Source organism: Gossypium hirsutum, chromosome D12, assembly GCF_007990345.1.
Source record: "Gossypium hirsutum isolate 1008001.06 chromosome D12, Gossypium_hirsutum_v2.1, whole genome shotgun sequence".
In the NCBI taxonomy this organism is placed as follows: Eukaryota; Viridiplantae; Streptophyta; class Magnoliopsida; order Malvales; family Malvaceae; genus Gossypium; species Gossypium hirsutum.
In genome coordinates, this window is record NC_053448.1 from 12,990,007 (window position 1) to 13,016,718 (window position 26,712).

Sequence of the window (26,712 nt, forward strand, 5' to 3'; positions counted from 1 at the left end):
ACCCCGTACAGAATCAGTGTAACATAACATAGCAAAAAGAAAGAACGTTCAAAGAGAAAAAATCATAACGAAGAAAAATTAAAGAAAACGCGGGGAACGAAGGAAACAGAAATGGGAAAACTAAATGCCCGGGAGGTTTTTGGAAGTTTAATTACTCAACCAAAAATAACTACCATGCCAAGTAATTCAAAAAAATAAAACATTCCCTATTACCTTTTTCGGGATTCAAACACAAGGCCAAAAAGCATACAAAAACTTAACCATTGAACCAATAAACTCATTCTTAATATTAATTGGTTGAATTTAACTCATAAACCAAACGTTTAAAGGTAAGGGTTTTAGCAAAATAACAAAATTTTTAGAAACAGGATTCTAACCCAAAAACTCACACATATAACCAAAGCACTTAACCACTAAATCAAATCAATTTAATTATCATACATTCCAAAATCTTAATTCAAACCTAGAACTTAACCACTCTATGTTTCACTAACTCACTTTCTTCTAACCCGATCATACCAATCACTAACACACAAAATTTGAAATACTCTTATGTATACAAATCACCACTCTGCCGTTGCGCCAAACTAATTTCAAGGCAACAAATCATTGTTTTAGCAGACTTCCTATTCACTAACTCAAATTTTCACCAAAATTCTTTACACACACAAAAACAAATCACTAATAATTCTTTTACTTCAAAGATTTTACATACATAAATGAAAATGTCACTTACCATTATCATACAAGTTCAAACAGTTCTTATCAAGCAGAGCACAACTGAATTAGATCATAAAAATACATGTATAATTTCCAAACACCTCCCAACTTTCTCTCCATCTTATCGGATATCCCCAACTCAGATTCCGTTTCCGAATTGAAGCTCGTAATTGACTAAAAGTACGTTGTACGCAAACTCTAACTTGATGTACTACAAATAATATAAAAATATTTAATATGAATATCACTATAATCGTAAAAAATTATAAAATAGTTTTAATAAAATAAAAAAATAAAAAGTATATATCATAATTAAATAAAATGATTTTTGTAGTATGATATTTGAATGAACCGGGATGTATTCTCCATCCTTGAATAATACAAAGTTCCATTGAAGTAAATACTCAAAATCATCAAACAGTTCCAATTTGGATTGAAATACTTGACAACTTAATTAATTTCGACGAGTAAAAGCTTGCGATGAATAACAACTTCCAACAAGTTTCCATTTTCATTCATCAGCTCAAACACACAAACGTCTCCCACCTCCAATTCATTGTCCATCGCAAATTGTCCCCAACTCTTACCCCCAAACACTGCTTTTCTACCTTTACTCCTTCCTCTTCTTTCGTACTCAACATTCCAACTCCTCCCATCTGCAACTCTCAGCATCATTTCTCCGCTTTTCTTCAAATATCTCTTGCCAAATTCCTCCGGTATATGCTGCCAATAATGAAGATAGTTTCAGTTTTCATACAGTACAGCTGCAATATAAACCCATCAAGTCTGCAACTTGACCCTCTCACTTCATATGGGATTACATAAATGGAATGAAGAGATGATTCAACAGAAAGCTCACCACAGTACTACAAGAACCAACATGTGATGGGTGTATCACAACACTGAAAGAGGGGTTTGAAGTTCTAAAAACACCACCTCCTGTACAAGCTCTTTGTTTCTGGTATACAGGATCAGGTTTCAGACATCTCCGAGCACCTGACTTCCTTCCACTATCACCTTTTGCAGAATTTTTGAGTCCACCTGTTAAGATTAAAATGGTCAACACAATAGCTTTGGAAGCATAGCATTACATTTATCAAACTCAAAAAAACTTTTCAAACAAAAAGATCACCTCCAAGTTCTTCTGTTGAATATTGGAAATTCAAGCTCTTTCCTTTCTCGTGCTTAATCCCCTTAGCCTGAATGCTTCCACTTAGGCTGGTTCTCGTCATCTTACAATCCTGAACACTCGAGCGTGTCAATTTCTTCTCTGTTTTCTGGTCTAGTGGAGAGTCATCCAAGGTTTTGATGTGCGAGTCTGTTAGGTCTTTAGATTCTCTGGAGCTGGATGGACTTTGTTGACAATTGGGTTCAGCATCACTGACCAAGATCCTGTTTTTAACTCGACTAACTATGCTCCCGAGAGCTGTTACAAATGATAAGAAGCAATAATGCATCTCCATAGATGGTCATATAAATTGATCATTGAATCAATGATCTATAATAAGTTCTACTCACATTGTTGCCCGCAGGCCTTGCTTGCATTTTTGACACCCAGATAGATTTGCACTTTCATTAAGATTTCAGTGTACTTAATTAGCTCGAAAACACAAATGTCACCAACATTAAGATGATTATCTTCCACAAATTCACGCCACCCACCGTAGAGGTGTGCGTTTGGTTTTTTATTTGCTGGATAGTATAACTTGGCATTCCAAGTTTTCCCAGTGGAATTGCACAAGGTCAGATTAGACTTGTGCACTGTCAAAAATTTTCTAGCAAAGTCCGATGGTATAAACTGGAATCCAAGAAGAAAATATAAACCAGAGATTAGACTGACTAAGTTTTTAATTTTAAGCTACTTGGAGTTAGCAAAATGATGGTTTAGAGAATAGCCAGGTTCTAGTTTTAAAAGTTACCATTCTGCCACGAACGTATGATGGTTGCATGACTATCATAAAAACTGGGTTTTCAGTACTTTCAAAAGCACTAGCTATCTGAACAGCGTGCGCCTTTTCAATGGCTGCCAGCCGTTGCACACAACTGAAAGCCTTAGTTTTCACACTTCTTTGAGCTGTAATCACGAAAAGAACAAATGACATGAGCATCTCAATTTGAGGACCTCAAAAGCAACCCACTGCCAAAATTGAAATAAGAAAGGCGTACCATCAGGGCTAGTGCCAGAAGATAAAACCTCTAACTTTGAATTTTGTTCATGTTGATTAGAAGAATCGATTCTCATTTTCTTCTGAGGCAGAGGACATGGTAAATGTGATTTCTCTTTACTTTTCCTACTCACTGAAACATCATCAATTAGTTCGACAAACATATCGTCATCCGCTCCATTGCTAGTGTATGGATTGATCAATGGAGCACTCATATAAAAAATTAATTGATATCCAAGGGAACTAGTATGTTTTTCTGTACTTACCTAATCTTGAGGAAGACCAACTTACAATATCAGCAGCTCTTTGTTTCTCAGTTGGAGCCAATGGTTGCATCCTGCCTAAAAGGTCAGGTTTCAGACATCCACAAGCACCTGATACCCCTCCATTATCATGTTTTGCTGAACATATGAATTCATCTGTTAAGATAGAAACTTTCTAAGACAGTAGCTTTGGGGACACACAACACAATTGCTTACTCTAACTCGAAAACATACAGGGAAAAAAGGTTGTCACCCCTAAGATCTTTTGTTGACTATTGGGAATCCACACGCTTCTTTCGTTTTTGGAACTTTGAGTCTTTAAGTTCTCTAGAGCCGGAGGGACATCTTTCTTGAGAACTAGAATTAGTATCTCTTACCAAGCTCCTGGTTCCATCTGTACTGCCTATGCTCCTTTGAGCTGTTCAAAAAATGAAATGATAAGAACAAACAATGTCATATAACCTATATAACAGATTCTACTCCTGATGAACTCGGAACTCATAGTAAAAAGCAAAATCAAAAAAGAGGAGAAAGAAAAAAACTGAAACGAACATCTCAAAGATAACACTGCTAAGATTGAAATAAAGAACGCATACCATCTACTTGTCCTGTAGAACTACTTGAGTTTTCATCTTTCTTGAGATTCCGAAGCTTATTCTTTATAGAGCAGGGTTCATCAAGGCAAATGTGTGAAGATGAATTCTTTAACTTTGAATCAGTACTCATTTTCTTTTGAGGGAGTGAACATGGCAAATCTGGTTTCTCTTTGTTTTTCTTACTGGCTGAAACATCATCACAAAGCTCAATGGACACATGATCATCACCATCGTTACCTTCAGTGCTAGTGTGGGGATAATCGGTCTCCGAAGCGCTTTTATCAAAAATTAGGACATGGAAATGATCATTCCCTTCATATCTGAAGACCACAAAAGACCCAAGTTCAAGCGAGTAATGCTCTGCAAATTCTCGCCAGCCGTTTTGCAACCTCACCCTTTCATCAGTCTTTGCCAGTTCCACCTGCCATATTGCACCACTAGGCACCTCAAGCTTAACAGGGCTTGACAGTTGGTTTCCGTATTTTCTCACAAACTTTCTAGGAATCCCCTAGTAATAACCATATACAGTCATGGTCAATGAAATTCAAGAGTGGAACTGATCACAGAGTAGAAATATGAATGGAGAAAAAGAAGAAAGAAATACTTACGAGTATCCCATCTCTCAAACTTTCCTGAAGAATTACTTTCAAAAAATGGGGAGTTTTGGACGTAAACATTGTGGAAGCCTGTTGAAGAGTATGTTCAATCATGGTTCACTACATAAACAAATAGACTAACAGTTGAGGAGGTAACTTCAGCCCTGATTTCCTCAAGATAAACCTTTTCAAATTTAGATAATTTTGAGAAAAAAAATTAGTAATTTAAATAAAAAAATTTATATAAAATTCGTTTGAAAGTTTATCAGAAAAAAAAATTTATTATTTTTTATTTTAAGCATTATTTAAATATAATTTTAAAGGAGAACAAATTTAATATACAAATAAATTGAAAGTTGAAAAACATTTTATTTTCTTTTTAGCCAATTTAAAAATAATAATTGATTCATTAGATCCCGATAATTTGTTCAACAGCACCATTAAAAAAAATTAAATGCAATTATTAATTGATGTTGTCGGTACGTCAAATGACACCTATAAATACTATAAAAATTATTTACATTCATAACTTTTAAGTTTGATCATCTCAATAATTAATTAAAAAATTTAGGCTACTTAAAAGAAAAAACCCGAAAAAGTAAGTATCCCGTACATATAGCCTTTAAAGCTTATTCACATCATAGGTCTTGCATCATCCCATCCCATGTACAGAGATTTGGTCATCGTCCCATGTTTTTCAAATTTCAAACCAAGTCCTGTACTGCCGTTCAATGCTGAAATTTTCGGTTTCGCCTGGGATTTTAAGTTTTTAAAATATTATTGAATAATATATATTTAAATTATTATTTGTGATTGATATTTCATTATATTTATGTTGATTATGGGTGGAATGGAAATTGATTGATAAAGATAATACAATTTTAAATAAAATAAAAAATATTTAAATTTATTAAATTGCTTAATCATAATAATAATCGTATCTTTTTCCTCAGGGATGAATAAATCCATCTTGCTCATCTAAAACATGCTAATAAAATTAATAAATTTATTTTTAATCTTGTGTTTAAAGATTGACTTTAAATTAACTACTCTAAGTATATCATTTATATTTTTAGTAAATGAATTTAGAGTGAAACAAAGTTAACATGAGAAAATAACTAAAGCAAGTATCATATGAAAAATAACATGAATAAGACATTTACTATAAGATGAATTTAGTCTTTTTATTTTTTCATATTTAAAAATATAAATGTAATTGTTAACACTATTAAAATTATTTTACAAGGGATTTATAAATGTTATAAAATAAAAACATCAATCCATTTAAACTACTTAATATTATAAATATATCATTTCTTTTACAAAATAATATATCAAATATTAATTTAAATACTTTTAAAAATTAATATAAATTATTTATAAAATATAGTTTGAATATCTATATAATATTTTAGATATTAAATTTTGAAAAATCAAATTCGAAAAACGCAACAAAAAATAGGTTAATTTTTTTCTTGTTAAAGTAATAAACACTTAATCAAAATCTTACCTTTTTTCTTCGTATAGGATGAACGCTTCAACAAAGTAGTATTCTCTGCTATCCTTAAGTTCACATTTGCCGAGTGTGGGTTTGTTTCAAATAAAAAAAAATCATAAAATTACCAGTGGAGAAATTTTGTAATTTCTCTAAATTTTTAAGGTCAAGATGTAAATAACAAGAGTATCTCTAGAAATTTTCTAAAATAATTTTTTTAGAGAATTTTCTCTCTACAACTTTTCTTAACTGTACAAGAATAATAATTCATGCTTTCTTTATATAAGATTAGTTTAGAGAGAATTCAATTATTATTAGAATTAATATAATAAAATATTATGTAGATAAATATTAAATGTAATTTAATACTAAATTTATTAAAAACAATATTATCTTTGGAAAAATTAATTTTAAATCAAGTTACCCAGTAGAGTCTCACTAGGAGTCTAATTTTTCCATTACTCTACCACCGAAGAACCACCGCCAGATCGCCACCATCGCAATCGCCGTGGCCGGCAGTGCCATCGCCAGCATGACTCCCCTGACACCCCAAATCGTTGCTATTTTGCTCAAATGGGCTTAGCCTGTTCGATTGTTGTCGGTTCAATTTGGGCTAATGATGGCCCGACCAGTTCGGCCCAATTTTATACATAAGGCTCAACTCAAACCCGTTTTTGGGTTTCATTCTCGGATCCAATTTTCAAGTTCAATTACCTTTACCCACTGGGCCAATCATTTGACTTGAAAATTAACTTTCAAAATTTTCAGATTTATTTTAATTAATTTGATTAATTTAATTTTACTTTATCAAAATTAATTTTCTCAAAAATCATTGAGATTTTCCAAATTAATTTTTCAAGAAAATTCTTTAATCAAATTTTCTAATTGAACAATTCATATGATCACCTAAATTAATTTTGCATAGAATAAATCAACTCAATTAAGTTATTTCCAAATTCATAGAATTTTCTTTTGATTCAAACACAGTTCAATCGAGCTTTTATTCAACTAGCTCAAGGACCAATCAGATATATACAATTCGACTAGAGTTAATTGCAATTATGTCTAGGAGCATCATTCTAATAATTCTCAATTTACTTAATCATAGAGTTAGTCCACAAGAAGTACCATGATTGAAAACTCCTTATTGTATACTCTTTACGAAAGCAATTCATCCAACTGTTTTGTCCAATGACCTCGCCATGTGTGTGTTACTCTCATATGATATCATTGGTTCCTTTTAGTTAAATCTGTTCACTCAATACAATCTTGTTTTATCTCATTGTCACTATTGTGTCTTCTTAATGATTAATATGATCACTATCAACTAATGACTGTGATAAATTGCTCGTTCAAGAACAAGCAACCCGTGGCCACATTCCATATTTATCAATCCACACAATGCCAATGAGAGGATATCGTTAACTCTTTAATCGAGTTATGAATTCCACTGTTGCTAATAAAGTCATGTCATACACAAGCCATTGACCCAACATAACGACTACGGCTCGATCATCTTTAGAGCATAAATCTCCACTTATATCAAAGCAAATGAGTTACTTGCGTATGGTCAGTGACTAACTCAGGATTTAAGTAAGTCGCACCATGAACATCACAAGTGAATTAATTCACAAATGGATTCAAAATTAATTCAACTTGAGTCCAGTCCAATGTATTATTTTTCCAATGAGTACATTTATATCTCTACATATGGAGTCAACTGCTCCGATAGCCAAGACTAGTCATCCCCTTAATTGGAATTGTAGACAACATAATAATCCTTCTAAGCATTTGAATCAAATGCTCACTTTGATTCTTTTACGGGATTACAGACTCGTTTAGATTATCTATTAAAGTAAATTGTCTTTCTCATAATGTAAATGTTCCTACAATGCCACTTATCATCAGTTTGAACTTAGACAATCAATGAACTAATATTTTCTTGTCACAATTTTGCTATGTATGCAAAACATGAAAGAGAGAAACAAAAAAGATATGATAGTAAAATGTGAAATTAACTTTATTCATTTATTTATCGTTCAAATACATAGAAAACAGTTACATGTTTACTACAATATTGACACATTTCCAAACATTAAAATGATAAGTGTAATCACTGAATTTTGTCCGGTCCATATTTCGTGTTTTATTTTATTTTATAAAATTATGATTTTTTGGGCTTGCCTCATATGGGCCTAATGTTTGGGCCCAATGATTGGGCCTGTGGGGGTTGGATAATTGGGTTTTAAATAATTTGATTTTGGACTTATTTGGGATTTAGCCTATTGGTGTTTTTGTTTTTGTTTTTTTTTTTATGTTTTAATAATAATAATAAATCAGAAAAAATAAAAATTAAAATTAAAATTACATTCAGGCCCCTAAAATTTCTAGAAATTATATTTTGGCCCTGTATTTTTGCTCAAATTGTGCTTTTGCCCCAAAAGCTTTTCATCCTCTACAGTTTAGTCCTTCTAGACTTGTCAAATCACCCCAATCAGGAGTCGGGCGTGCTCCCCCACCTCCAGCTACTCCGACAGATGGCCTAGGCCATGATTCCTTCCCTTGTCACCTAAAGACAAAGAAAAAGAAGACAAAAAATAAGCAAGATTAAAAAGAAAAATGAGAGGGAGAAGAGATTTTCAGATAGCAACCAAGAAAACAATAAAAACAGAAGCAAAAAAAATCAAAAATCAAAAATCAAAACAACAGCAGCAAAAGGGCCATCGCCACCGTCGCAACCATCGCCACCGCAACCACCAAAACCACCACCTAAAAGCCAATTAAGAAGCAACCAAGAAATTCAAGAAAACCAAAAAAGAATTCAAAGAAGCAACAGCCAAAAAAACCAAATTTTGGGGAAGAAAAAAACGTTTACCTTCGAGTCGTCGGTCACTGAGTGCGGAAAGGAGCCGAGGACAAGCACAGCGACGGTGCCTTCCTCTTTGGGGTTGTTGAAATAGAAGAGAAAGAGAGGAGAAAGAAAGAAAAAAGAAAGAAAGGAGAGAAAGAAAAGAAGAAAAAAAAGGGACAAAAAAAGAGAGAAAGCTTTTCGAAAAAAGAGAAGAGAAGAGAGAAATGAGAAGAGAAAGGGGAAAGAAGAGAGAAGGGAGGAGTTCGGCCATCGTCGGCAATAGAGGAAGCAGCAGCGACGGTGCGGCACGGTGGCTAGGGTTTTCGAAAGAAGAAAAAAGAAAAAAGAAAAAGAGAAAAAAATTTAAAACAGTCGGGTCTACTTGGCCCGACCCGTGTCTGACCCAGATCCGACCCGTACCAGTCAGCAAGCCACAATAGCAGCAGTAGTAGCCCACCAGCAGCCTCAAGCCCCTAAAAAAAGAAAAAGAAAGAAAAAAAGAAACAGGCCAGGTAGCCCAATCCCGCAGGCCCAATCAGCAGCAGGCCAGTCCAACTTCCAGCCCCAGCAAGCAGCAAGCCTGTCCAGTGCAGGCCCAGCTGCCCGACCCAGCAGTAGCAGCAGGCCCCCAGGCCTAGCGCAAACAGGCCAGCCCAGCCAGAAAAAAAGAAGGGAAGGGAAAAAAGAGAAAAAAAAAGAGAAAAAAGAGGAAAGAAGAAAGAAAAAACCCAGTCGTGTATTTCGTTCATCAAGCCCGTATTTTTGAGTTTTTGGTAATTTTCTTTTTTACCCACTTTTAATTTAATTTTTGTATTTTTATGACATTTCATCTTTAATATTCTTGGTTTTTTTAGCATTTTTTATTTATATTTTGTATCTAATTTTATTACTTTTAATTTTAATAAATAAGGCAACGAATCGATTTGACACTAAGTCATTGATTTCATTGCTATGTTGGGTGAATATCCTCGGTTCATGTTAAATACGATACGCCCTTTTTAAAAAATTGAAAAATTAAAAAATTCTTGAGTTTTAAAATAAAATGTTTATTTTTGTGGTTATTTGTAAATTATCAAAATTTTATTTTTAAAATGTATATAATAGTTAATATGTAATTTACCAAAATTTTCGTGTTTCAAAAATTTTCATGTTTTCAAAAAATTCTCGTGTTTTAAAATAAAATGTTTATTTTTTGTAAATTATCAAATTATATTTAAATGAATATATAATAATATGTAATTTATTAAAATTTTCGTGTTGCAATCAGATCACGATTAAATGTTAATTTGAACTCGTATTTTTGAAAATTAAGACAACACACGTTTAACGAGATACTAATTTTGGGCGTCACGAGGGTGCTAGTACCTTCCTCGTGCGTAACTGACTCCCGAACCCTAATTTTTTCTGGATTTTGATGTGGACTTAAAATTGACTCTTTTCTTAGAAAATTTTAAAAATAATTTTTCTACTAAAAAGAGAATTTAATAGGTGTCCGATCACACCTAGAAAAAAGATCGGTGGCGACTCCCTTTTCAAATAAAATCAAAACTCTATTTTCAAATTTTCAATAATTACTTCGACTAGCACCCGTGCAATAAAATTTTAGGTCGCTACAGCTGGCGACTCCACTAGGGACATTAATTTTGAGAGTCGAGTCTGATGTTAAACGCGTGTTGTCAAAATTTTTAAAATTGTTTGTTTAAATTAATATTTAATAGTGATCCTTGAACTCTGTTTTTGAAAATTCATGCATCTGCATCCAGTTTTTAAATTAATATTTTCTAACTTGTTTTATTTTTCTGCTTTTCAGCTCTAAATTTTACTGTTTTAGTTTTTAAATAAAAAAAGGTTTGTGAGTTTCTCCCCACACACCGCGCACTTGCATTCTTGCATAACATGAGCTCTCTACCCGGGCTCTATCCGTTTAAGTGGAAGTAAACGCTATGCCTTCGTGAGTTAACTTGTCCCTCCGCACAGGCTAGTGAAATACTTCCAAGTTACATATGACTTATGCTTTCGTGAGTTAACTTGTCCCTCCGCATAGGCATAAGTAAATGTAATCCCTCGAATTGCGCTCGCGAGTCCTTGATGGATGATAACTGAGGCTCCGTACTAACCTTAGTAGGTGACAGTATGGACAGTTCGAGTACCTTTCTAAAACCAAAACCACATATAGTGAACCGTACGAGCCACTCGATTAGAGCCATGCCGAACCTCCGTTTGTTGGATAGTCACCAAATAAGTACATGGGAGAAACACCTCTTATTTCTTTTACATTTACACTTGTTTGCAAGGGAATCGGGTCTATTTAATAAATTGGATCGGGTAGATTATCTGATGAGCGTGTAGGGTAAGTTTATTTCGTAAAGCATGATTGGGTAAAATGTAGGTTAGTCTCTCAAAAAAGAAAAAAAAAAGCATGATTAAATGGCTTATTTTTTTAGATTTATCGTGGTTTTTCCTCTGTTCATATTTGTTGTGATTACTAACCAAGGTTATTTATTTTTATTTTATTTTTCATCATGCATCATAGGCATCTTATTAAGAAGGTGTTGATTAGAGATTGGTTACCAAAAACGGGTTTCTAATGAAGGAGACAATTACGCAAATAACCAAGAAAAATATCGTAGTTCGAGACTAGTCTTTGAAGACTCAGAAAGCGAAAGGTGACAGTTTAAAGGAAGGATACATCTTCAATCTTCCCGAGCGTGTAACTTCGAATGCTCGTCAGAACGATCTCGAAGATTTGGCTAGGATCTAGAAACAATGAGACTCAGATACTAAAGGCATCTTCACTGAAAAGTACGGGGATATAGCTCACTTGATAGCAAACAATGTGAACGAGCAGTTGATCCAAGCCATGGTTCAATTCTGGGACGCAGCCTATCAGTGTTTCACATTTCAATCAGGAAGATATGACTCTGACCATAGAAGAGTATGCTGCACTGCTTCGCATTGACAATGTGCAACTTAATAAGATATATGTGAAGGAGTCTAAACCGATGACCTTCAAGAAAAAAGCTAATGAAGTTGACAGGGATGACTGATACATGGGCTGAAGTTTAGTCTATGAAATTCGCAAGGCGGCTGTGCAAATTATGCAATTATCAGATGAAGCCGAAGCTCTCAGTTGCCAATTCTCTCTAAGCCAAAGATCAAGCATGTCGGAGTTCCTAGAACGAGTGAAGAAACAAGGCGATGTGGCTAGGGAATTTGTGTAACTGTTAAGTCCAAGATGGAAAAACGTTTTGTAATGGGTTCTTTTGATTAATGAAATGCCAAAATATAGGGCTATCTTGAAATCAACACCAAATTCTTGTATATTTATTCATGACTAACATTCATTTGTCATTCATTCATTCATTCATGCATTGCATGTACATATCACCCTAACCATTTACTAAGGCTAGAACCGCATAATCCACAGTTGTGATACTACAAGTCTGGAATCACGTCTTTCTTATAGAATGCATCTAAGAGCTAGAGCTATGGATGCTGAACTCAACGAAAGCGATACAATTGAGGATGTTTCAATGATACACCACTGTCCTCTAGGATATGTTTTGAACAATTGGACTGCTGTGGACCTCCTTGTAGTTTCTAAGTCCTCTCCAGAGCAATGCCCAATGTTAATTCTCTGTTATTTTGTGTATCCTTAAATAGTCGGATTCCTTTTGTAAGAGCTTATGTTTGCTCTTTATCATTTCAATGAACATCAATGAAGAGGCATTTTGTCATGGTTTTTTTATTTCCATTAGCTTCTTAATTATCCCTTATCTTCATATCATCTCCCTACATGTATTTCATATCATTCCATAACATTGTGTATGTTGATTCTAGTACTTTGATGCTCCTCTATAGTTTTCTTTCCCATTCACCTTTCAGGTGCTCAGATATCCATAGTATGAACAATCTCGTTACAAGTCCTGAAATCAATTTCGAAAAGGCTGTTTGTTTAAGAGAATTCGAAGCCGAGGAAAATGCTAAAGATTATGTCTCGTCTCCTGACTTACTGAGGATGGTAGAACAAGAAGAGAAACATATTCTATCCCATCAAGAACCTGTTGAGATAGTAAATTTGGGAAATGAAGAAAAGAAACAATAAGTGAAGATTGAGACTTCCATTTCAGAGAACACCAAACAGAATTTGATCGCCTTTTTCTGTGAGTACAAAGATGTATTTTCCTGGTCTTATCAAGACATGCCAAGATTGAACGAGGATGTAGTGGTCCATAGGCTCCCATTGAAACCAGAATGCAAACCTGTTCAGCAGAAGCTAAGAAGAATGAGACTTGAAATGCTGTTAAAGATAAAAGAAGAGGTCAATAAACAATATGATGCTGGCTTCTTACAAGTCTCTAAATATCCAGAATGGGTAGCTAACATAGTCCTAGTACCAAAGAAATACGGCAATGTACGAATATGTGTGGATTATCGTGATCTGAATCGAGCAAGCCCTAAGGATACTTTCCTTTGCCACACATCGATACCTTGGTAGATAATACGACAAAGCATTCATTGTTTTCTTTTATGGATGGTTTCTCAGGTTATAATCAGATAAAGATGGCCCCTGAAGACATGGAGAAAACCACATTCGTAACAATGTGGGAAACGTTCTGCTATAAGGTAATACTGTTCAAATTAAAGAATGCTGGGGCAATATATCAGAGAGCCATGGTGACGTTGTTCCATGATATGATGCACAAAGAAATGGAAGTTTATGTCGATAATATGATTGCGAAATCTCGGGAAGAAAAAGAGCATGTTAAGAATTTCAGGAAGCTATTCGAAAGATTAAGAAAGTTCCAGTTGAAGCTTAACCCAACCAAATGTACTTTTGGGGCTATTTTGGGAAAACTACTAGGTTTCGTGGTCAGTGAGAAAGGTATCGAGGTTGATCCAGACAAGATAAAAGCCATACAAGAACTGTCAGCCCCGCGCATACAAAAAGAAGTCAGAGGATTTTTAGAAAGGTTGAATTACATTGCTCGATTCACTGCTCAACTTACCAATCAGTGTGATCTAATTTTTTGACTCCTTCGAAAACATAATCTGGGAGAATGGAACGAGGAGTGCCAAGTGGCCTTTCACAAGATAAAACAGTATTTCTCTAATCCTCCAGTGCTAGTACCGCCGACCCCTGGAAGACCGTTAATATTGTATCTGACTATGTTCGAAAACTCAATGGGTTGCGTACTGGGGCAACATGATGAGTCCGAGAAAAGAGAAAAGACGATTTACTACCTCAGTAAAAAGTTTACAAAATATGAGGCAAAGTACCCGTCAATTGAAAATTTCTGTTGTGCATTGGTCTGGGTAGTTCGAAGGCTCAGACAATACATGTTATATCATACGACATGGTTAATTTCAAAGCTAGATCCATTAAAATACATGATGGAATCACCCGCACTCTCAGGGAGAATGACACGATGGCAGATCTTATTGTCTGAGTATGACTGTGTATGTGAGCCAAAAGTCGATAAAAAGAATAGTGATAGCTGATTTCTTAGCAAGTTGAGTAATGGAAGAATATGAGCTGTTAAGATTCGATCTCCTAGATGAAGACTTGATGTGCATTTTTTAAGGTGAATCATCAAAAGATCAATCATGGAAGATGACTTTTAATGGTGCATCGAACGCATTGGGGCACGAGATAGGAGCAGTCTTAGTGCTACTGAAAGGGAACCATTATTCACTCACTGCCAGATTGAATTTCTTCTGTATTAATAACATAGCGGAATATGAAGCTTGCATCATGGGACTTCATGCAGCTATTGAACGAAGAATCGAAATTCTAAAGGTGTAGGGGACTCAGTATTAGTGATTTATCAAATCTGTGGAGATTGGGAAGTGAGAGATTCGAAATTAGTCAAGTATCGCGATCTCGTGGTGGAATTGGTCAAAGAATTCAAAGAAGTGAATTTTAACTCCTTCCCACGAGAAGAAAACCAATTGGCTGACTCCCTGGCCACCTTGGCTTCAATGTTCAAAGCAAACAGAGAAACTGAAATAATGCCTCTCCAAATGAGCATATATGAGGTCTCCGTACACTGTTTTAGCATAGAGAAAGAGTCAGATGGACGACCATGGTTCCATGACATCTTGGAGTATATCAAGAATCAAAAGTATCCCGAGCAAGCAAATGAGAATGACAAAAGAACAATCAGGAGAATGGCGGTTGGATTTGTTCTTGGTGAGGATATCCTATACAAAAGAGGAAAAGATCAAATGCTCCTGAGATGTGTAGGTGCTATTGAAGCCAGAAGAATACTTAAAGATGTCTATGAAGGTATTTGTGGAATGCATGCCAATGGTTTCCCTATGGCTAAGCAGATTATGAGACTTGGTTATTTTTGGCTGACGATGGAAAGAGATTGCATTAGCTACGTACGAAAATGGCACAAGTGTCATTTATGGCAATAAAATTCATGTCGTGACTTCTTCGTGGCCTTTTTCTATATGGGGCATGGATGTTATAGGGCCAATTTCCCCGAAGGCTTTCAATGGACACCAATTCATATTTATGGTTATAGATTACTTCACAAAATAGGTAGAAGCCACTTCGTTTGCTAATGTGACGAAAACTGCAGTCTGTAGGTTCCTAAAAAAGGAGATCATATGTCGATATGGTCTGCCTAAAAAAATCATTTCAGATAATGCTTTAAATCTGAACAACAAGATGATGAAAGAATTATATGGGCAATTTCAGATAAAGCATCATGATTCTTCACCCTATCGCCCGAAGATGAATGGAGCAGTAGAAGCGGCTAATAAGAACATTAAGAGGATTATCGGGAAGATGACTGAGACATATAAAGACTGGCACGAGAAGCTACCATTCACTTTGTCCGCATACCGCACCTTTGTACGAACATCTACGGGGGTAACTCCTTTTTCTCTGGTCTACAGAATGGAAGTTGTTCTGCCTGTCGAAGTGGAGATCCTATCCTTATGCGTATTGATGGAATCAAAATTAGAAGAATCAGAGTAGGTTCGAGCTCGATATGATCAGCTAAACCTTATTGAAGGTAAACGCTTGAAGGCAATTTGCCATGGACAAATGTACCAAAAAAGAATGATCATGGCCCATGATAAAAAGGTACGTCCAAGAGAATTTCATGAAGGGGAGCTCGTTTTAAGAAAGATCCTCCCGATACAAAAGGACTTTCAAGGAAAATGCTCACCAAATTGGGAAGGGTCATACGTTGTAAAAAAAGGCATTCTTAGGAGGGGCTCTGATTCTCACTGAGATGGACGGGAAAGAATTACCTAATCCAGTGAACTCAGATGCTTTGAAGAAATATTATGCCTAAAAATAAAAAAATAAAAAATAAAAATAAAAAACAAAAAAAAGACAAAATCAAGATGAAAACCCGAAAAGGGCGTCTTAATAAACAAAAAGATTAGGATGAAAACTCGAAAGGGCGTCCTAATGAAGCAGATTTGGACTTAAAGAGCAAGACGACTTAAACAGGGAGTCGAATGCCGAGGTTACAATATCTGAAGCATTCTCAGAAGCTCGAAATCTTCTATATAGGAAGCCATGCTCAAAAAGATCCTTGACAAAGAAACGTGGAGAAGTTCATATGTTGGATATCCAGAGCATTCGTGACCATTGAATTCACTTTCCGTTCTTTATGATACTTTCTTTATTAGAACTATTCCTTGTCAATTTTCTTTGTTTGTTGCTTTTGAAAAATTGAATGTGAGGTATTTCTTTCATGCCTACTTTGCCATTTTTCATGCATCTCGTGTTTGATTCATTTAAATGATAAATAGTATGATGACATACTCTAAACAAAAGGAATGTTAAACATTACCTGGATGAGAATTTAACAAGTACAAGGGCCCCAAAGCAAGAACAAAGTTCAACAAAGGGGCAGGAAGGTAATATACAAAAAATGTGGGTTACTCGTAAAACTTGTGGAGAGAAGTACAAAACTGGAGAGAAAAGTCAAAGATTGAGGTAATGAATGCAGCCCCTTATGAAAAAGAGCACGTGACAAACAACCCAGGGTGCATGGCATGATCATGTAGACATAAAAGCATTTAGGACAAACATGTGTATATCATAATAACATGATACATGACATATATAGATATACCAGTAAAGCAAGGAATTTTGGAAGAAAGTTGCACAAAATCAATGAAAAAGAAGGCTTTTAGTTTCACCTGGTGATTTTTGTTCGAAACCCTGATTCTTTCAAGAATTATTTTTCAATTTCTGTTTTATTTATCAACTCATAATGCGAGAGGTGAGTTGAGCCTCGGGTCACACACCGAGGTATTTTTTAATTTATGTTTTTCAAAAAAATCAACTCATATTGCGAGAGGTGAGTTGAGCCTCGGGTCACACGCCGAGGTATTTTTTAATTTTAATTTTTCAAAAAATCAACTCATATTGCAGGAGGTGAGTTGAGCCTCGGGTCACACGCCGAGGTATTTTTAATTTCTATTTTTCAAAAAAATCAACTCATATGCGAGAGGTGAGTTGAGCCTCGGGTCACATGCCGAGGTATCTTTTAATTGTTGTTTTTCAAAAATCAACTCATATTGTTAGAGGTGAGTTGAGCCTTGGGTCGCACGCCGAGGTATTTTCAATTTTTGTTTTTCAAAAAAATCAACTCATATTACGAGAGGTGAGTTGAGCCTCGGGTCACATGCCGAGGTATTTTCAATTTCTGTTTTTCAAAAAAATCAACTCATATTACGAGAGGTGAGTTGAGCCTCTGGTCACATGCCGAGGTATCTTTTAATTTTTGTTTTTCAAAAATTAACTCATATTACAATAGGTGAGTTAAGCCTCGGGCCACACGCCGAGGTATTTTCAATTTTTGTTTTTCATAAATCAACTCATAATGCGAGAGGTGAGTTGAGCCTTGGGTCGCATGCCGAGGTATTTTCAATTTCTGTTTTTCAAAAAAAAAAATCAACTCATATTGCAAGAGGTGAGTTGAGCCACGGGCCGCACGCCGAGATATTTTCAATTTCTGTTTTTCAAAAATCAACTTATAATGCGAGAGGTGAGTTAAGCCTTGGGTCGCACACCGAGGTATTTTCAATTTTTATTTTTCAAAAAAAATCAACTCATATTGCGAGAGGTGAGTTGAGCCTAGGGCCGCACGCCGAGGTATTTTCAATTTCTGTTTTTCAAAAAAAAAATCAACTCATATTGCGAGAGGTGAGTTGAGCCTTGGGTCACATGCCGAGGTATCTTTAATTTCTGTTTTTCAAAAATCAACTCATAATGCGAGAGGTGAGTTGAGCCTTGGGCTGCATGCCGAGATATTTTCAATTTTTGTTTTAAAAAAAATCAACTCATATTGCGAGAGGTGAGTTGAGCCTCGAGTCACATGTCGAGGTATCTTTAATTTCTGTTTTCCAAATATCAACTCATAATGCGAGAGGTGAGTTGAGCATTGGGTCAAATGCCGAGGTACTTTTAATTTCTGTTTTTCAAGAATCAACTCATAATGCGAGAGGTGAGTTGAGCCTCGGGTTGCACGCTGGGGTATTTTTCAATTTATGTTTTAAAAAAAATCAACTCATGGCTCGAGAGGTGAATTGAGCTTCGGGTCGCGCGTCAAGCTATTTTCAATCTCTATTTTTCAAAAAAAAAGTTTTTTGACAATCGAACAAATTTTAGTGCTTTTAAGTATTTCCTATATCCTTGTTTCACAGTGACGAGCAAAGAGGGGCAGCTGTAATTATTGAATTTTGTCCAGCCCGTATTTCGTGTTTTATTTTATTTTATTTTATAAAATTATGATTTTTTGGGCTTGCCTCATATGGGCCTAATGTTTGGGCCCAATGATTGGGCCTGTGGGGGTTGGATAATTGGGTTTTAAATAATTTGATTTTGGACTTGTTTGGGCTTTAGCCCATTGGTGTTTTTGTTTTTTTTTATGTTTTAATAATAATAATAAATCAGAAAAAATAAAAAAAATTTAAAATTACATTCGGGCCCCTAAAATTTCTAGAAATTATATTTCAGCCTTGTATTTTTGCTTAAATTGTGCTTTTACCTCAGAAGCTTTGCATCCTCTGCATTTTAGTCCTTCTGGACTTGTCAAATCACCCCAATCAGCAGTCGGGCATGCTCCTCCACCTCCAGCTACTCTGGCAGATGGCCTAGGCCATGATTCCTTCCCTTGTCACCTAAAGAAAAAGAAAAAGAAGACAAGAAATGAGCAAGATTAAAAAGAAAAATGAGAGGGAGAAGAGATTTTCAGATAGCAACCAAGAAAAAAAACAGAAGCAAAAAAAATCAAAAATCAAACCAACAGCAACAAAAGGGCCCTCGCCACCGTCGCAACCACCGCCACCGCAACCACCAAAAGCACCACCTAAAAGCCAATCAAGAAGCAACCAAGAAATTCAAGAAAACCAAAAATGAATTCAAAGAAGTAGCAGCCAAAAAAACCAAATTTTGGGGAAGAAAAACATGTTTACCTTCGAGTCGTCGGTCACCGAGTGCGGAGAGGAGCCGAGGACGAGCACAGTGGTGGTGCTTTCCTCTTTGGGGTTGTTGAAATAAAAGAGAAAGAGAGGAGAAATTAAGAAAAAAAGAAAAAAGAAATGAGAAAAAGAAAAGAAGAAAAAAAGGGACGAAAAACAAAAAAAAAAGAGAAAGCTTTTCGGAAAAAAAAAAGAGAAGAGAAGAGAGAAAGGAGAAAGGAAAGGGGAAAGAAGAGAGAAGGGAGGAGTCCGGCCACCGTCGGTAACGGAGGAAACAACAACGACTGTGCGGCGCTGCGGCTAGGTTTTTCGAAAGAAGAAAAAAAGAAAAAGAAAAAGAAAAAGAAAGAAAAGAAAAGAGAAAAAAATTTAAAACAGACCGACCCGTGTCTGACCCGGATCCGACCCGCACCAGTCAGTAGGCCACAGCAACAGCAGTAGCAGCCCACCAGCAGCCTCAAGCCCAAAAAGAAAAGAGAAGAAGTAAGAAAAAAAAAGAAGCAGGCCAGGGAGCCCAATCCCGCAGGCCCAATCAGCAGCAGGCCAGTCCAAGTTCCAGCCCCAGCAAGCAGCAAGCTTGTCCAGTCTAGGCCCAGCTGCCCGACCCAGCAGCGCGGCCCAGCAGTAGCAGGCCACTAGGCCCAGCGCAAACAGGCCAGCCCAGCCAGAAAAAAAAGAAGGGAAGGGGAAAAAAAGAAAAAAGAAAAGAGAAAAAAAGAGGAAAAAAAGGAAAAAAAAAAAGAAAAAACCCGGTCGTGTATTTTTTTACCCACTTTTAATTTAATTTATGTATTTTTATGACATTTCATCTTTAATATTCTTGGTTTTTTTTAGCATTTTTTTATTTATATTTTGTATCTAATTTTATTACTTTGATTTTTAATAATTAAGGCAACGAATCGATTTGACTCTAAGTCGTTGATTTCATCGCTATGTTGGGTGAATATCCTCGGTTCGTGTTAAATACGATACGCTCTTTTTAAAAAATTGAAAAATTGAAAAATTCTCGAGTTTTAAAATAAAATGTTTATTTTTGTGGTTATTTGTAAATTATCAAAATTTTATTTTTAAAATGTATATAATATGTTAATATGTAATTTACCAAAATTTTCGTGTTTCAAAAATTTTAGTGTTTTCAAAAAATTCTCGTGTTTTAAAATAAAATGTTTATTTTTTTTGTAAATTATCAAATTATATTTAAATGAATATATAATAATATGTAATTTATTAAAATTCTCGTGTTGCAATCGGATCACGATTAAATGTTAATTTGAACTCGTATTTTTGAAAATTAAGACAACACACATTTAACGAGATACCAATTTTGGGCGTCACGAGGGTGCTAATACCTTCCTCGTGCATAACTGACTCTCGAACCCTAATTTTTTCTAGATTTTGACGTGGACCTAAAATTGACTCTTTTTTTAGAAAATTTTAAAAATAATTTTTCTACTAAAAAGAGAATTTAATAGGTGTCCGATCACACCTAGAAAAAAGATCGGTGGCGACTCCCTTTTCAAATAAAATCGAAACTCTGTTTTCAAATTTTCAATAATTACTTCGACTAGCGCCCGTGCAATAAAATTTTAGTTCGCTACAATAAGTCTCTTAACTTGATTGTTATGTTTTTTTTTGGGGGGGGTGGTTATCCCGATACTCATGGGTATAGAGTTTAGATAATGTCAAATTACTACAAAAATGAAGTGGCAACTAATGTTTTAGCAGTATGACCCTTAGCATATAATTTACATGCATGCTACCTGGTTGGGAAAGGTTGGCTACTAATGGGAGAGTTCTTGGAGATGCTTTGAGTAGGAAAAATAGCTTGAAAGTGCCTACCGATTACTATTTATCTTGTTGGTGCCGATTTCACAAACTTAGAAGTTTTTTTAGCCCTTTTTAGGGGGCAATGATATCACCAAAATGAGTGAGACGTAACTAACCCTAAAGAGCTTTTCAACATGAAGCATTCTTCTACAAGAAATGTATTTGAAAGGCGTTTTGGTCTCTTAAATATGAGGAGAGTCCCTCTTCTTATCCCAATAAGATACAAATTGAATTATCCTTGCATGTTACTTGTTTCATAATTGTATTCGCAAGGACAAGTCTTATGATCCATTGGAATCAATATCTTCGTTCTTTTTTTCACTATTCCAAACGAACAAAAAGAGATATGAGTAAAAGGATTGGTATACGAGGGTAATTAATTATCTAAAATTTTAAATATATTAAATGATTTTTGTGTTGTATTTATTTGAACTTTGTAGATAACTATTATATAATGACTACTCAAGTTGGTTTGATTATGTTTCTATATTTTCATTTTGCAGTTGTTTTAGATGTCCTTTTTATGATAAAAATATTTTAGATTAATTTTGTTTTCCCATGGTTAAAAAGGTTATTATGTCTAGTTGTTAATGGAACAAATAAAAGTTGAGTTTGAATTTTTCTTCCTATTTTTATCAGTTATTTTTTAGACTAACATAATAGATATGATGATTTAATTTTATTTTTATTTTTTGTTACTTGTTTAGAAATTTATTTTATCATACTAATAATTTTTATAGTAATTAATATTTTTTTAAATTATTTATTGTGTAATTACAATGTATACCACCAAACATTACGTGAGAATTACAATATAATTACACTTTATCAACCAAACATGAAATTACAATTCTTCGTAACTACAAGAGAATGAAATTACACTTTCATTCAATTACTCTATGCTGTTTAAACACGCTCTCGAAAAAATTGATTGGAAATTACTGATTTTTCTAAAGTTACCAATCAACCGCGATACATTATCATTTTTGTGGAGAAATGCGAAGTCCAATTGCGATAATTATCAAAACAAAAACAAATTTCAAGAGTTATATGACAAATTTACAAAGTTAATGAAATTACACTTTCATTCAATTACTCTATGCTGTTTAAACACGCTCTCGAAAAAATTGATTGGAAATTACTGATTTTTCTAAAGTTACCAATCAACCGCGATACATTATCATTTTTGTGGAGAAATGCGAAGTCCAATTGCGATAATTATCAAAACAAAAACAAATTTCAAGAGTTATATGACAAATTTACAAAGTTAATGAAATTACACTTTTATTCAATTACTCTATGCTGTTTAAACACGCTCTCGAAAAAATTGATTGGAAATTACTGATTTTTCTAAAGTTACCAATCAACCGCGATACATTATCATTTTTGTGGAGAAATGCGAAGTCCAATTGCGATAATTATCAAAACAAAAACAAATTTCAAGAGTTATATGACAAATTTACAAAGTTTCACCCAAAAGAAATTATAATCAATATAATTTAAATTTAGATTTATAAATGAAGTTAAAAAATTGAATGACAAATATATATTTATAATTTTTATTTTTAATCAAATTCGAGTTTACAAATATGAAATATCAAAAAAGAAAAAAAAATAAAGATGTAAAGTCTAAAATGATATATTAACAAATAACACTTATGTTTAATCTATAGTAAACACAATGTAAGAGTACTACATATCACAATTTTCAACGACGAAATAACTTGATACAATATTGTATAAAAAAATATCTATCCTTCATCAATTATTTTGAAATTTAGTATTATTTAGACAACACTCTTCCTTAACAATTCTATTTTGCTATTTGAATTAAAGTCTAATTTATATTGTACATTAATTTCTATATAATTTTATTTTTCATTTGACCACATCCTATAAGGATCATCAAATCAATAGCAATTAAGTCCTATTTGAAATGGTTTATAAATAGGGGTATTGAAATAATACCTGAGGCAGGAGATTCAGTTAACCAAGATTCAAAAACTAAAATTTCACCCCTACCATCAATAAGCTTAACTAGAGCATTTATAATACGACCCAAATAATTAAGTATTTCAATCTTCAAAACTCAAAAAAGGGTTATTTGGACTAAATAGGCCTTCAAGCTAAAATAAAACCAACCAAGACTTAAAACTCATAAAACAAACTAGATTTGACCCGTTTGACTTGAAATTTATTATTTCAATATTAGTTAAAATATGCCATTTGTAATTTTTGTAAATTTAGAATTTGGTCTTTATACTTTTATTTTTAAGAATTTAACACTATTAACAACTAGACTTGAATTTTAAAATCTGAAAAGTATAGAAATTAAATTTCAAATTTATGAAGAGTACATGGACCTATGACATATTTTAACCTTTAACAATATAATTAATTTAAATCTAAATTAATTTATAAATGTTATGAATATCTTATTAAGTGGATGTCCATCATGATCAAGATAAAGTTTTAGTGTATTTTAAATTCTAATAGTTATCAGAATTAGATCTCTACTTCTTCTATACTTCTTATGCCTATAAATAGAGACTATGATAAAACATTGTAATCATCCCTTTTGATCAATAAAGTACATTCTCTATTGCTTTCATATTTTTTTGTTCTCTCCATCTCTCTTTATTTTACAACACGTTATCAACACGATGATTCTCTATTTTTTTTTCAAAATATTTCGAAGTCGTCCCACAAATCAAATTCCTTTTCACCTTAAACTTTCACCCTTACAACTTCATCTTTAGGATGTTGAAATATTCAATCTTAGAATGGATGCTTGTGATAATAGTTAAGGTGATGACAGTGATGTTAAAGATCTTCAGGTATATTTTATTATGTTTTGTTTATTATATCATATTTATTATAATTGGAGAATAATCATGACAACATGAATGGATAGATTCTGATTTAAAATCCACGTATGTTTACGATGATGATTATGAAATAAAAAATCAATAGAGCCATTTAGAAGTCTGCCTTACTAGATTTTTTACATTCCCTGAAGTGAGTGCAAACATAAAGAAAATAAAATATATACTCATGAACCACTAAAAGTGGGAACATAGTGATAAATAAGAGAACAATGAGAGCTCTCAAAATAACTTTTCAAAATGTAAATATAACTTATGTTATCAATATGATATGAAAGATTATTGGCTACATATGTGGCGTATGCCCAAATATTTTGCTTCTGTTAATAATCTTTGAGGAATGATATGAAAATGTAGTAATGAATTCTATTATTACAGATAGAAAATATTTATCTTATTTGGTACTGAAACAAACAAATATTATTCAAATATTTGATAGTACAAAATTAGTTGAAAGCTTCAAAAGAGCTAATATATCACTATCTAAAAAGTACAAAACTTGTGATGGTTAATGTATTAATTTTAAAAGATATTTGTAATGAATCTCATATTGAGATTGTGAATCAGGAAAATATTATATTTCATATAAAAAAAAGGGATTGAGTTATTAATTTATATTTATTTTATAATATTTGTGATATTCTTTTGTCATCATCTCCATTAAAGGGTTGAAAGTAAAATATTTGACTATGAAAGATTTACTTATGAGTAATAGAATATGATAATTCTATCTAAAGCTTATTATGGTTGGATGCACTTGAAGTTGCAAGTTTTTTAAAAACTGTGAGTATAACTCTACAGTATTCAGAATAAGTTCTCAGTTAAAATTACGTGGTAAAATATTACTGATGAGAACTTGCAAGAGAGAAAACTTATATATGAAAAGTCATTAGTTATGTACCTGTTGTACACCTGGAAAATAAGATTCACTCTCAAAGTTTGCTATTAATAGATTTTTGGGCATTTGAAGATTTGGCATATTCCCTGAAGTGAATACTGCATATAATTATTTTGAAATTATATTTATTGACTTGGTGGCATTATAGACTTCACATTGATTTAGACATTTTCAGTAGTAAATGTCACAATCACTACACCAAAAGAGGGCTTTAGCGGCATTTTTTGTGGCGTTTGTAGGTAAAACGCCTCTAAAAATCAGGCATTAGCGGCGTTAATCCTAAAACGCCAGTAAAGATCCCGCAATAGCGGCGCTTCTAGGAAAACGCCGCAAAAGAGCATCTTTAGTGGCGATTTTAAACAAAAACGCCGTAATAAATCTGACAAAATGCATCGTTTAATATTCAGGAATAGTGGCAGTAGCGGCGCATTCTAAAAACGCCACTATAGAGCAGAATTAGCGGCGTTTTTTTGTAAGCGCCACAAAAAATGTTAAACAATACGCATCGTACAATATTGAGCTATAGTACAATTAGTGGCGCTTCCGAAGAAACGCCACTGAATCACAGCATTAGCGGCGCTAAAGTACGAGCGCCACAAAATATATGAATCAAAATGCAGCGTTTAAAAATGAGGCATAGATCCAATAGTGGCGCTTCTGTAAAACGCCGCTATAGCCTGCTATTAGCGGCGCGCAATCGAAAAACGCCGGAAATTTTGAAAACGAAATGCAACGTTTCGTATTGAGCTATAGCGCCTTTAGCGGCGCTTAGCTAAAAACGCCGTTATTTATCAGCTTCTCGTGGCGCTATTCCTTAATCGCCGCAAATATTCTGAACAAAACGCATCGTTCGAGATTGATTTATAAAGGCATTAGTGGCGCTTACCAGAAAACGCCGCTATATCCCCTATATAGTGGCGTTTAACGAAAAAACACTGAAAAATTTTAAACCAAAACTCAACGTTTCGTCTTGATCTATAGCACCTTTAGTGGCGCTAACCCATAAACGCCACTATAGATTAGCTTTTAGTGGCGCTTTTGCTTAAGCGCCGCAAAAAGTTTGACCAAAACGCATCGTTTCGGCTTCACGTATCGATTCATTAGCGGCGCTTATTTGGAAACGCTGCTACAGAGTAACTTTTAGTGGCGCTTTATATTAAAAACGCCGCAAGAAACTTAATTTATTTTTCCATTACTTTAGGATTTATTTTTGCTATAGAGTTTTAGGGTTTATGGTATATATACTATTTTTTATTTTGGGCTAGGGATTGAAGGTTTGATGTTCGAGGTTTAAAGATATATATATACTACTATTTGAAACTAATTAAAGAATAACATTTTAATTTTACTGGGATCCATGCCACGTTGTAAGCACACCTATATTAAATAATTAAATAATATAAAATATATGTTCTGTACTAAACTAACATATTGGCCACCCGAATTTCCAAAGATATGGTTTAGGATTATGGTTTATGACTTACAGCTTTAGGGGTTTGGCCAACTTTAGGGTTTAGAGTTTATGATTTGGTGGTTGTTGTTTGTGGTTTATGGGTTTAATGTTTATGGTTAATTTAGGGTTTAAGATCTATGGTTAATGTCTACGATATATTGTGGTTTGGATTTTATGGTAATTTGGTAGTTTGGTGTTTTATGGTTAATTGACGGGTTAGGGTTTAAGTTTTATAGTTTGGGGTTTAGGATTTACAATTAATTAATTAAGACTTACAGTATAGTGGTTTATAGTTTGGGGTTTGATGGTTAGGGATAAATAATATGGTTGATGATTTTAGGGTTTCAGATTGGGGCTAGCTTTTAACAATTAATTAAGCGCTTTTGTGTTTAATCTTGGATATTCTAGATTAATATAAATGATAATAATATAAATATAAATTAATATTTTAAAAAATATATCAAAATGGGTTAAATCCCAAAAATATAATACTTGATTCGTTATG

The 26,712-nt window shown here is 33.9% G+C and overlaps 2 protein-coding genes across 2 annotated transcripts; both read right to left on the reverse strand.

Annotated features, from left to right (window-relative positions):
- Nucleotides 1-1,032: 1,032 nt before the first annotated feature.
- Nucleotides 1,033-3,507, reverse strand: LOC121224687 (B3 domain-containing protein Os11g0197600). The gene is made up of 8 exons (XM_041108493.1): nucleotides 3,383-3,507; nucleotides 3,152-3,304; nucleotides 2,887-3,018; nucleotides 2,640-2,794; nucleotides 2,239-2,518; nucleotides 1,853-2,146; nucleotides 1,580-1,761; nucleotides 1,033-1,443 (listed from the first exon to the last, which is right to left on the reverse strand). Exons 2-8 carry the CDS (start codon nucleotides 3,219-3,221, stop codon nucleotides 1,171-1,173), a joined length of 1,386 nt encoding a protein of 461 aa, XP_040964427.1. The 5' UTR covers nucleotides 3,222-3,304; nucleotides 3,383-3,507; the 3' UTR covers nucleotides 1,033-1,170.
- Nucleotides 3,402-4,522, reverse strand: LOC121224688 (B3 domain-containing protein At4g01580). Its single transcript, XM_041108494.1, has 3 exons — nucleotides 4,353-4,522; nucleotides 3,745-4,252; nucleotides 3,402-3,566 (listed from the first exon to the last, which is right to left on the reverse strand). The coding sequence occupies exons 1-3, from the start codon at nucleotides 4,452-4,454 to the stop codon at nucleotides 3,421-3,423; spliced, it is 756 nt and encodes a 251-aa protein (XP_040964428.1). The 5' UTR covers nucleotides 4,455-4,522; the 3' UTR covers nucleotides 3,402-3,420.
- Between the last annotated feature and the right edge of the window lie 22,190 nt (nucleotides 4,523-26,712).